General features: G+C 27.0%; 2 protein-coding genes across 2 annotated transcripts in view; both read left to right on the top strand.

Moving 5' to 3' along the window:
* The window catches only part of LOC125834952 (6,7,8-trihydroxycoumarin synthase-like), an 84,183-nt gene that overhangs the window by 19,331 nt on the left and 51,786 nt on the right, over window positions 1–13,066 (top strand). The window lies entirely within an intron of this gene.
* On the top strand, window positions 5,467–7,372 carry LOC125834956 (6,7,8-trihydroxycoumarin synthase-like). Its single transcript, XM_049514100.1, has 3 exons — window positions 5,467–6,345; window positions 6,507–6,942; window positions 7,055–7,372. The coding sequence occupies exons 1-3, from the start codon at window positions 5,467–5,469 to the stop codon at window positions 7,225–7,227; spliced, it is 1,488 nt and encodes a 495-aa protein (XP_049370057.1). The 3' UTR covers window positions 7,228–7,372.

Raw genomic sequence — 13,066 nt, 5'->3', positions numbered from 1 at the left:
GGTGCTTTAAATCCCTTCCCGAAATGCTAGTAAGAACCTCGATCCCCTTTTAAGTTTTCATTAGATTTCTGTTTGTCTTTTGAAAACAATAGTTTTCTTGATTTTTCTTAAAAAATTAAGTGGCGACTCTAAACACAGTCTAAAAAATATTTTTAAATAAAACAATTATTTCAAGTTTGAAACTTAGAATTCTGAATGGTTCAATAAAGATTATAGTCCACAGATGTTGATAATTATAATGAAGCTTAAATCAAAATCAAACACAGTCTAAAAAATATTTTTAAATAAAACAATTATTTCAAGTTTGAAACTTAGAATTCTGAATGGTTCAATAAAGATTATAGACCACAGATGTTGATAATTATAAAGCTTAATCAAATCAAATAAATACTAATGCAAAAAGAAAATCAATTCAACACTAAGAATGACAATAATATTGAATATTTGTTCTTTGATTTTACATTGGTTTAGACAATTCAAATACATAATCTAATTTTAATTTCCTTTAATATTTAGTCATGTAACTAATACTTATTAAACTTATTTTAGCATGATTTAGTACTTTTAAATTATTATCATTTTCATTATGACTTGTTAATTTGCAATATTTGTTTTACGCAATTTCATTATTATTATTTTTTTGTTGGATATTTTAGTGTCATTACTCATATCATATTTTGTGTTATTTTCTTAAGAAACACCTTAGATAGTTGTATTTTGGTAGAACTAAAGAAATATTTGAAGTACAAGTAAATTATATGTTTGTACGAATACTTTACCGGAAAAACTCAAAAATCCAAAAGAAACCAAAAAAAACCAAAAAAACCTGAGACTGAAAAACCAGAGTTTTATTGGTTTGGTTTGGTTTATAGATTTAAAAATCTGACACAAATGATTTGGTTTTATATTTGAAAAACCCGAACCAACCCGGTCATGTACACCCCTAATTTTGAGTAATCTACCCCTTCTAAACAAGTTTTTGGGATTGAGTTAGGTCTAATATTTATTTTTTAATCATAATGTCAGAGTCATACTAATTCCAATTTATTTTTTTCAATGTTGGACCTCCCATTTTATATTGTACACTCTCCAGATGTACGATCATGAGCATACCCCAGCCCCACTTCGATGGGATTAGGGGTATTTGGTTTCTTTTTATGGTCTTTATTAAGTCCCACATCCGTACGCTAAGGAAAATATCAAGATACGTATCATCTACAAACCAAACTCTTAAATATATTAGACTAAGAGCTCGAATGGATTGACTGAAAATACTTTTAAGTAAAAAAACATATAGTTACTTTAGGTTTTTAACTTTTTAAGTCATGTTAAATTTGTTTTAACTTATTTTTAATTATGTCAAACACTTCCAAAAATTGAAAATAACTTAAAAATATATTTGACCAACTTTTAAGTCAATTCAAACATACTCTAAATTGGATAAATTAAACGTACAATCATGCATAAGATAAGAATATTTATTCATATACCTACGCATCATAAAATCAAGTCAATTTTTCTTTTTTAATTGCATATAAATAACTTAATTATATTCGTACCATCTTAAGGGTCACCTTCTCATTACATCAAATCACTTAGTTATACTCAACTTTAGTGGATCCGTTTAATTAGTATATTAAATTAATTAAACCATATAAATATTGTTCAATACGCAAACAAAAATGCTTTCGATAAATCCTTGTTTATATTACTCATGATTACTTTTGAATGAAACGTATATGAATATCTTCTTTCGAGATTAGTACAACACTATTTTGAATTTAAAAAAATCTTTTTGGCCAGAAAATTTGGCTAGAATTTAATCAGAATGATATTTATTTTTTATGTTATTTTATCATTTTAAATATTTTTATCCTTTTAACTTTAATTCATTTTAATTAAAATATGGAAAAAACATCAATTTATTTTAAATTAAAAAAATTATTATTTTTTTATTTTTTAGCCAAATTCTGGCCAAACTTTTTGGCCATTTATCACTTCCCTTTGAATAATTAATGTTTGATAAAAAAAAAATAACATATTATAAACTCAAAGAACAAGCTGTCTATTAATTTCGAATTTTTTTTTTGTTTGATTTGGTTTATAGATTTAAAAATCCGACACAAATAGTTTGGTTTGATATTTGAAAAATCCGAACCAACCCGGTCATGTACACCCCTAATTTTGAGTAATCTACCCCTTCTAAACAAGTTTTTGGGATTGAGTTAGGTCTAATAGTTATTTTTTAATTATAATATCAGAGTCATACTAATTCCAATTTATTTTTTTCAATGTTGGACCTCCCATTTTATATTGTACACTCTCCAGATGTACGATCATGAGCATACCCCCATCCCCACTTCGATGAGATTAGGGTATTTGGTTTCCTTTTATGGTTTTTATTAAGTCCCACATCCGTAGGCTAAGGAAAATATCAAGATATGTATCATCTACAAACCAAACTCTTAAATATATTAGACTAAGTGCTCGAATGGATTGACTAAAAATGCTTTTAAGTAAAAAAAATATATAGCTACATTAGGTTTTTAACTTTTTAAGTCATTTTAAATTTGTTTTAAGTTATTTTTAATTGTGTCAAACACTTTCAAAAATTGAAAATAACTTAAAAATATATTTGATCAACTTTTAAGTCAATTCAAACCTGCTCTAAATTGGATAAATTAAACGTACAATCATGCATATATAAGATAAGAATATTTATTTATATACCTACACATCATAAAATCAAGTCAATTTTTCTTTCTTAATTGCATATAAATAACTTAATTATATTCGTACCATCTTAAGGGTCACCTTCTCATTACATCAAATCACTTAATTATACTCAACTTTAGTGGATCTGTTTAATTTGTATATAAAATTAATTAAACCATACAAATATTGTTCAATACGACAAACAAAAATGCTTTCGATAAATCCTTGTTTATATTACTCATGATTACTTTCGAATGAAACGTATATGAATATCTTCTTTCGAGATTAGTACAACAAAGGAAAAAAAAATTTGGCCAGAATTTAGTTAGAGTGATATTTTTTTCTATGTTATTTTATCATTTTAAATATTTTTATCCTTTTAACTATAATACATTTTAATTAAAATATGGAAAAAACATCAATTTATTTTAAAATTAAAAAAAATATATTATAATTTTTTTAATTTTCTGGCCAAATTTTCTGGCCAATTATCACTTCCCTTTGAATAATTAATGTTTGATAAAAAAAAACTAACATATTATAAACTCAAAGAACAAGCTGTCTATTAATTTCAAAAATTTTCTTTGTTTTATAGATTTAAAAATCTGACACAAATAGTTTGGTTTGATATTTGAAAAAACCCGAACCAATTCGGTCATGTACACCCTAATTTTGAGTAATCTTCCCCTTCTAAACAAGTTTTTGGGATCGAGTTTGGTCTAATATATATTTTTTAATCATAATATCAGAGTCATACTAATTCCAATTTATTTTTTTCAATGTTGGACCTCCCATTTTATATTGTTCACTCTTCAGATGTACGATCATGAGCATACCCCCAGCCCCACTTCGATGGGATTAGGGGTATTTGGTTTCCTTTCATGGTCTTTATTAAGTCCCACATCCGTACGCTAAGGAAAATATCAAGATATGTATCATCTACAAAGCAAACTCTTAAATATATTAGACTAAGAGTTCGTATGGATTGACTGAAAATGCTTTTAAGTAAAAAAAAATATAGCTACTTTAGGTTTTTAACTTTTTAAGTCATTTTTATTTGTTTTAACTTATTTTTAATTATGTCAAACACTTCCAAAAATTGAAAATAACTTAAAAATATATTTGACCAACTTTTAAATCAATTCAGATATGCTTTAAATTGGATAAATTAAACGTACAATCATGCATAAGATAAGAATATTTATTTATGTACCTACACATCATAAAATCAAGTCAATTTTTCTTTTTTAATTGCATATAAATAACTTAATTATATTCGTACCATCTTAAGGGTCACCTTCTCATTACATCAAATCACTTAATTATACTCAACTTTAGTGGATCCATTTAGTTTGCATATAAAATTAATTAAACTGTATAAATATTGTTCAATACGACAAACAAAAATGCTTTCAATAAATCCTTGTTTATATTACTCATGATTACTTTTGAATGAAACGTATATGAATATCTTCTTTCGAGATTAGCACAACACTATTTTGAATAAGGAAAAATCTTTTTGGCCAGAAAATTTGATTAGAATAATATTTTATTTATATTATTTTATTATTTTAAATATTTTTATTCTTTTAACTTTAATACATTTTAATTAAAATATGGAAAAAACATCAATTTATTTTAAAATAAAAAAAATATTTTAATTTTTTAAATTTTCTAGCCAAATTCTAGCTACCATTTAGCACTTCCCTTTGAATAATTAATGTTTGATAAAAAATTTTTAACATATTATAAACTCAAAGAACAAGTTGTCTATTAATTTCGAGAATTTTCTTTGGTTTGATTTAATTCATAAAATCGAAAAGGGGAGTTACATTTACTATTTATAAAGTTGGTAAGGTAGAGGTATTGAGAATATAATTAAATAATAAAAATGTGTTATTTCACCGCCATCCAAAATTTAAAAGAATTTCCACATATTTGATCCATGAAAAAAGAATCAGACCTGCACGTGAGGGGTGATTGTTCTGAATAAATGTTTGTGTTGATATCTTTTATCTTCATTCCAAAGGGCAATTTTCAATCAAAGAAGATTTGATACTAGTATACGGCTCTACCATTGCAACACCAAGTACAATACCTGCATAGACTTGATTTTTTGATTAATTAATTAAATAAAAATTTAAGCGAATTAAAATGAGTGAATCATTAACCCGTACCAAACTTAATAGAGTTAACCAACAAGGATTGTAGTAGAGTGGTAGGTACTCCTTCATTCTTAAGCAGATATTTTGAGTTCGAGTCCTCATGTGTATGAAGTCGCCTTTGTTAGGAGCGCTTTACCCCAATATGAGACTTCTCGCGTAAATCCAAATTTAGCCGGGCTCTAACGTGGATACCGAACATCAAGTTGACTTGACCATATGTTCAATGATTAAATGGGAACAAGTCGAACAAACTCTCATTATTAAGTACATGCGTAGAAGTAACATAAAATTAGCTTTAAAAGGATCACGTTACTTAAGAAATTTGAAAAATGAACGTTAATTCAAATAATTATGCATGAAACACTTTTTTATGACTAATTCCATATTAATATTTTGACATTAAATCATACACATGTGGATAACCAAGAAGGAAAAAGAAAAATTGAAATATCTTTCTGAAAAAATTCACTGCCGTACCATTTTAATCATTTAAGTTGTGTTAGAAATGAAAAGGTTAACAGTTTAATACAAGGTGTATAAATAGAAATATATTTGAGATAAATATGATATCATATAACTAGAAAAAATGATTATGATAATTTTTATTCTCTTAGTAACTCTTCCTATTGTACTCAATTTCCTAGCCAAAAAGGGTAGGAAAAATGTTATGCCACCTGGTCCTATAGGGTTACCATTTATTGGAAATTTGCATCAATACGATGATTTAACCCCTCATATTTATTTTTCGAAACTAGCCAAGAAATATGGAAAAATATTTTCACTAAAACTTGGTTCAACTCCAATAGTTGTAATTTCTTCAGCAAAATTAGCAAAAGAAGTGTTAAAAATACAAGATTTAACATTTTGTAGTAGACCTTCTTTTTTTGGCCAACAAAAATTGTCTTACAATGGCCATGATATTGCATTTGCGCCTTACAATGACTATTGGAGAGAAATGCGAAAAGCTTGTGTTGTTCATTTGTTCAATCTCAAAAAAGTACAATCTTTTAGTCCGATTCGTGAAGATGAAGTATCTAGAATGATTACGAAAATATCCCAACAAGCAACTGCTTCCCAAATTACAAATTTGAGTAATTTAGTGATTTCACTAACAAGTACTATTATTTGTAGAGTTGCTTTTGGTATTAGATATGACGAAGAAGCACATGAAAAGAAGAGATTTGATGAACTTTTAGCTATGGCACAAGAAATGATGGCGCGGTTCTTTTTCATTGATTATTTTCCTATGCTCGGTTGGCTTGATAAATTATTTGGAAATATTAGTAGACTTGAAAAGAATTATAAAGATTTAGATGAGTTTTATGAAGAACTCATTGACCAACATCTTAATCCCAATAAGCCAAAATCCATGGAAGGAGATATTATTGATCTTTTGCTACAATTGAAGAAAGAGCAATCAAATCCTATTGATCTCACTTTGGACAACATAAAGGCAATTCTCATGGTAAGTGATCAACGATACATGTCTAGTATAACCAATATATGCATATAGATAAAGAATTTAAGTTATATATATCGATAGTATGCATGTCTAGTACGTACTTGTATACACAACTATTTTTATGACAATATTTTTCGTTTCATCTCAATTTGATTATTTTGTAGAATATATTTGCTGGTGGAACAGACACAAGCGCGGCTGCAGTAGTATGGGCAATGACAGCCTTGATGAAAAATCCAAAAGTCATGAAGAAAGTCCAAGAAGAAATTAGAAAATCAATTGGGACTAAAGGCTTTGTGAATGAAGATGATGTTCAAAACATGCCTTATCTCAAAGCAGTGATAAAAGAGACATTTAGATTATATCCACCAGCTCCACTTTTAGTGCCAAGAGAAACAATGAAAAAATCCACACTAGAAGGGTATGAAATTAAGCCAGGAACTATAATTCATGTTAGCTCTTGGGCGATTGCAAGGGATCCTAAAATATGGGAAAATCCAGAAGAATTTATGCCTGAGAGATTCTTGAATAGTGATATTGATTTTAAAGGCCAAGATTTTGAGTTGCTTCCATTTGGAGCAGGCCGAAGAGGTTGCCCAGGTATTCAATGGAAACGATGATTTTATTGAATCCACACTATTATATATTATACGTGAAAATCTTACATGTTTTTGATCTATAAAAGATTTAAGTTTTGAATTCGTCTTTGTAGGTATTGCACTTGGTGTTGCAACGGTGGATCTTATGCTTTCAAATCTTCTTTATGCATTTGATTGGGAATTGCCTTATGGGATGAAGAAAGAAGATATTGACACAGATGTCATGCCTGGAATTCTTATGCACAAGAAAAATGATCTTTGTCTTGTCCCTAAAAAATATTTCTAGATTAGCTACATCGATATCTAATCATAATTTTATGTCTAATATATCCATTATCACTTATGTTTGATATAGGGTCATGTGGCTTGCCACTTTAATTTTCATTGTAATTTTGTTGCTATTTGCTAATAAAGAGTTGTGTGTCTTCATCTAAAATATTTCGGTGTATGTATTCTTGGTTCAATAAATATTACATAGATAATATATATTTGTATTAGTTCATTTGCATATTCATTTGAGGCATGCAACGAAGATTTATATAAAATTTATGAATTTCTATAGCGATCTCAAATTAATATATCTAAATTACTTCCTAACAAAGATGCAACTCTTCAACTATGAATTTCTATAGCGATATGTAAAACTTAAGCTATCAATTCAACCCTTCCTTATTTATTTCTAGTTTTGCTTTGAGTATGCCTCGTATAACTTATTTTGATTATTATTTATGTGAGATGCACGTTATTGTAGAGATTTGATTTTATAGCTTTAAATAAACTTGTTTTTACATTTATGTCATTTTTATATTTATAAGAAGAAGGTTTTTACACATAACATATCTTCTGAAAAAATCATTTCCTCACATTTTTTATTTTATGTGTTTTGCACAACAATAAAAGTAAAATTGTGATTAGGAACTTTAACCAAAACAAAACACAAATTATGTCCTCAATAACATGATACATATAATTGTTGAACCAAGAACACATTGTATTATTTCACATAAAAAACACAATTTTTCAGCCATATATAACTGCATTCAGTCATTTTTGCTGTCATATAGCTAAAGGTTAACCATTTTTATCGATTTTTTTTTTTTTTTGGAACCCCAGGATTACTCGCCGCCGCTACAAAGTGTGGTGAGCACTTTGTGCGCACTGGGTAAACCCCCCACTGTGTAATAGCCTGCAAACCACACAGGGGATGTAAACCGCACTAGGCAAGCCCTATGCGACAAGCTCGACTCAGAAGGCATTGAGGGGGGATCGATCCCGGGTCATCCGTGTGAATAACCACCCTCCAAACCAACTGAGCCATCCTGAAGGATATTTTATCGAAACTTCAATCATATAAAACTTTCAATATCACAATACTTAAACTTGTTCCAAAATAAATAGACATGCAAATTAAACAATGATGTTCAAATATAATATCCGGTAAACATTTAACGTTAGTCTAGTAGTGCCAAAATTGATTCAACCCATTCAATTACTTGCCTACCTTTTAATGGGTTGGGCTTGAAAGATTATTTTGATGGGCTGTATTGGAGTTTGGACTAAAATTAGGACAAATTACTTAACTACACTCTTTTACTTACCTTAATATCCATTTATCCCTACTTATTTCAAAAATTTCAAAAATCCCTTATTTACCTATATATCCTGCATGTATCCCGTGCACAACGCTATGTATCCCGCTATGTGGAATGTATCAAACCTAATGTATCCCGTGCACAACGCTATGTATCTCACTATGTGGAATGTATCAAACCTAATGTATCCCGCAAACATCATTTTTAAGGGATTTTTGGTAAATAGAAAAATAGAAGGGATATGATGTTATTTAGTACTTATAATATGTGGTTCCTATAATTTATACCTAAAATTAAGTTAGCCCAAAAACAAACCAACACTTGGGAGGACGTATTAGGTGAGATGTATAAGAATAATATTTAATTATTTATATATAAATTAGCATAATTAAAACTTTGTTTCTTATTTGCTTCTACAAATAAATATTGCAAAAATAAGGTCTAAATGGACGGTTTGGCTATGATCCGTACTTATTGTTTTGCCTATTTTTGTTCAGTCTGTTTTAATTTAAAGTGAAACTTCAGACATATTTGGTTAATGTCATATTTATTAATTCAATATATTTTAATTCGTTCAAATTCAAACAAACGGTCCATATACCACTCTCAAAATTAAAGGGCCCCTACCTGTTTATTAAGATACAACGAGTAATACCATATGGCACGCCACTACCTTTTATAAGAAATACTAGATAATGTTGCCCGTGCGATGCACGGGCCCAATAATATAAATGATATATTTTGGGGCTAATAATCGAGTTTTTGAAGCGATTGTTTGCGTGGATAAAGGAATAAGTTTTTTTATCACAAATATGTACTTTCTTTGACGCTATTTAAGGCATAATAAGGCTACCCGCATACAACATTTTGTAAATATTTTATGTTGTCAATTATCATGATTTATAGTATTTTTACGATAGATTCACTTCAAGAATCAGTGGAATTTTTTGTATTATTTTCAAAACATATTTTATGTTGTCAATTATCATGATTTATAGTAATTTTACGATAGATTCACTTCAAGAATCAGTGGAATTTTTTGTATTATTTTCAAAACATATTTTATGTTGTCAATTATCATGATTTATAGTATTTTTACGCAATTTTTAAATATAAAAAAAAAGACAAATAAATTAAAATGGACCCAATATATGTTATTTTTGTTGTGTCAATTTATGTGACACAAATGAAATTTGGAGAGTCATCCAAATTTTCATATTTTTTTTAAAAATGTTTTAAGTTATTAATTATTGTGATTTATAATATTTTTGTATAACTTTGAAATAACGTACATTACTGGTCACTTTGTCCTAATTTATGTGATATGGATAAAATTACAAAATTAACCCTTTTAAAATGTCTTTCAGATATTTTAAGTTGTTAATTATTATTATTTATAATACTTTTTTGGTAATTTTAAAATGATATGTGTTATTTTTTCTGTCCCAATATATGTGAGCCTGATAGAATTCTGAGAGTCAACCTATTTTATTATATAGCTTTTAAATATTTTAAATTGGTAATTATTGTAATTTTTAATGCTTTTTAAGTCATTTGTAAATGATATATTGGACTTTTCCATTTCCTTGATTGGGACTTTTCCATTTGTGATATATATATATATATACTAGTAAAGAAAGCCCGGGCGCTGTCCGGGCCCAACATTAATAAGGTTATATTGTTACTCTCTCCGTCCCATATTAGATGAGAATCTTACTAAAAATATTTTTTCATATTATTTGAGCACTTATTAAATTAGGATAGAATTAATTAATTCTTTTCCATTTTACCCCTACAATTAATATGACCATTCCTATATTGTATGTGTATTTTTTGTAACTCATTTCAATGTGCATTGATATAAACAAAGGGCAAAATGGTGAAGTCTTCCAATGTATTAATGATTTCTTAATCATCGTGTAAAGTTGGAAGTGCCCATCTAATATGGGACGGACGGAGTATAGTTTATGTATTGTTATAAAATTAGTAAAGATTGTTATAATATATTTTGCTCATAAGTGAGCTAATATAGAAACTTATTTGTCATTTGTCTTTTTAATTTCAATTTTAAATAGCAAATAAATGTAGCGATAAGATTGAGGGTAGAAATGAAGCATATCTTTCTAAATTTAAGTAAAAATAAACAGAGTAGAAGTAACATTAGGGTTATCGATAGGACGATTCATTCGGTTATTTAAAAAAAAATTATATCATTCAATTTTTCGGTTATTTTATAATGTAAAACCAAAATTAAAATTTTAAAATCATCCCAACCCTAATTTATGGGACAGAAGCAGTACACAAATTAGTCTTTTTTTTGTTGTCTTGTAGATATTTTAAGTTATTATTATTGTAAATTATAGTACTTTTTATTAAAGTTTTTAATAACATATGTTACTTTTTATGTTTGAGAGTTAAACCAACTTTTTTTTATATGTCTTTTAATTTTATATGTGTTTTGTCCTTTTCCATTTTGAAAAACCAATACTCTCTCCATTTTATTTTATATGTCATTTCTTTTTATAAATATATTGGTTATTCCCTCTTCTTATTGGAACACATGTTGACTTGTGGTAAATACTTATTCCCTCTTCTATAGGACGATTCATTCGGTTATTTTTTAAAAAATTATATCATTCATTTTTTCGGCTATTTTATAATGTATAACCAAAATTAAAATTTTAAAATCATCCCAATCCTAATTTATGTGACAGAAGTAGTACAAAAATTAGTCTTTTTTTTGTTGTCTTGTAGATATTTTAAGCTATTATTTATTGTAAATTATAGTACTTTTTATGTTTGAGAGTTAAACCAACTTTTTTTTATATGTTTTTTAATATTATATGTATTTTGTCCTTTTCCATTTTGAAAAACCTATACTCTCTCCATTTTATTTTATATGTCATTTCTTTTTATAAATATATTGGTTATTCCATCTTCTTATTGGAACACATGTTGACTTGTGGTGAATACTTATTCCCTCTTCTTATATAGTAAAATATATATATTCTACTATATTATAAAAGCTTTTAAAAGTCCCACAAGTATAATATATAATATTGAAGATTGGAAAAAGTTCCAATCTTGAATATTATATATTATATTTGGGCCTAAACTCCCTTTTATAATATAGTAGAATAGAAATAGAAATAGAAATATATATATATATATATATAATTAATTTTATTTTAAGTTGTTAATTATTATTATTTATAATACTTTTTGGGTAATTTTAAAATGATATGTGTTATTTTTTCTGTCCCAATATATGTGAGCTTGATAGAATTCTAAGAGTCAACCTATTTTATTATATAGCTTTTAAATATTTTAAATTGGTAGTTATTGTAATTTTTAATGCTTTTTAAGTCATTTGTAAATGATATATTGGGACTTTTCCATTTCCTTGATTGGGACTTTTCCATTTGTGACATATATATATATATATATATATATATATACTAGTTACAGTAGCCCGTGCTAGCACGGGCCCAACATATATTTTTATTTTTTATTTTAATTTATATGACATTAATAAAATTTTAACGGTCAAACAATTTTTTTGTATGTTCTTTAAATTTTAAGTTGTTGATTATTATGGTTAATAATACTTTATATGTAATTTTCAATATTCTCTTTGTCCCAATTTATGTGTCATTGATAGAATTTCAAAAGTCAAGCAAATTTTGTATATGTCTTTTAGATTTTGAAGTTATTTAATTATTATGAGTTTTAGTACATTTTACGTATATGTTACTTTTTCTATCTCAAACTATGTGGCATTAGTAGAATTTTGAGAGTTGATCAAATTTTTTGTATGTCCTTTAAATTTTGAAGTTGCTAATTATTGTGTGATTTGTAGTACGTTTTTATTTCCTCTATCCTAATTTATATGACACTAATAGATTTTGAGCTTCAACCAAATTTTATAGATATCTTTATAATATTTTAGGGTTTAATTACCTCTTTTTGATTTTTAATCCATTAATATGTTTTCTTCACAATTATCAGTAGAGCTACGTTTCAGTGTTGATGGTTTAGCAACATACCCTTAAAAGAACAGACCAACGAAAGCTTCCTCTTATTGCTTATTGTGCGTATTATATATTAAGTAAAAAGTATTCTAATTAATTCTACTAAAGATTCACTAATTGAATACTGAGAGAAATTAATTAATGTGAGAAAAGTACTAAAAGAAAGACTTAATCCTACTCCATCCGTCCAATTATATTATTGTCTATTATATTATTTTGGAATGTCCTACAATACTTGTCCATTATATTATTTTGGAATGTCCTACAATACTTGTCCACTTTATGAAATCAATGAATAGTTTACCCCTTATCATTAATTATAGTCATTTTTCAATTATATTTTTTAATACATTATATTTATTATATTTAAAGAATGATATAGTAATATTACTTTTTTATTTCTAATTTCTTAAAAAATGTATAAAGTCAATACTGGAGAAATATTATTGGAAAGAGAATAGTTGATATCAGTCACCAAAGCAATACAACTAAGTAGTAATAA

This window comes from Solanum verrucosum, unplaced genomic scaffold (genome assembly GCF_900185275.1).
Source record: "Solanum verrucosum unplaced genomic scaffold, falcon-dt-bn FXZP01000184.1, whole genome shotgun sequence".
NCBI classification, from domain to species: Eukaryota; Viridiplantae; Streptophyta; class Magnoliopsida; order Solanales; family Solanaceae; genus Solanum; species Solanum verrucosum.
The sequence above is the reverse complement of the archived record's forward strand: the minus strand, read 5'-3'. Positions and strand labels throughout refer to the sequence as shown.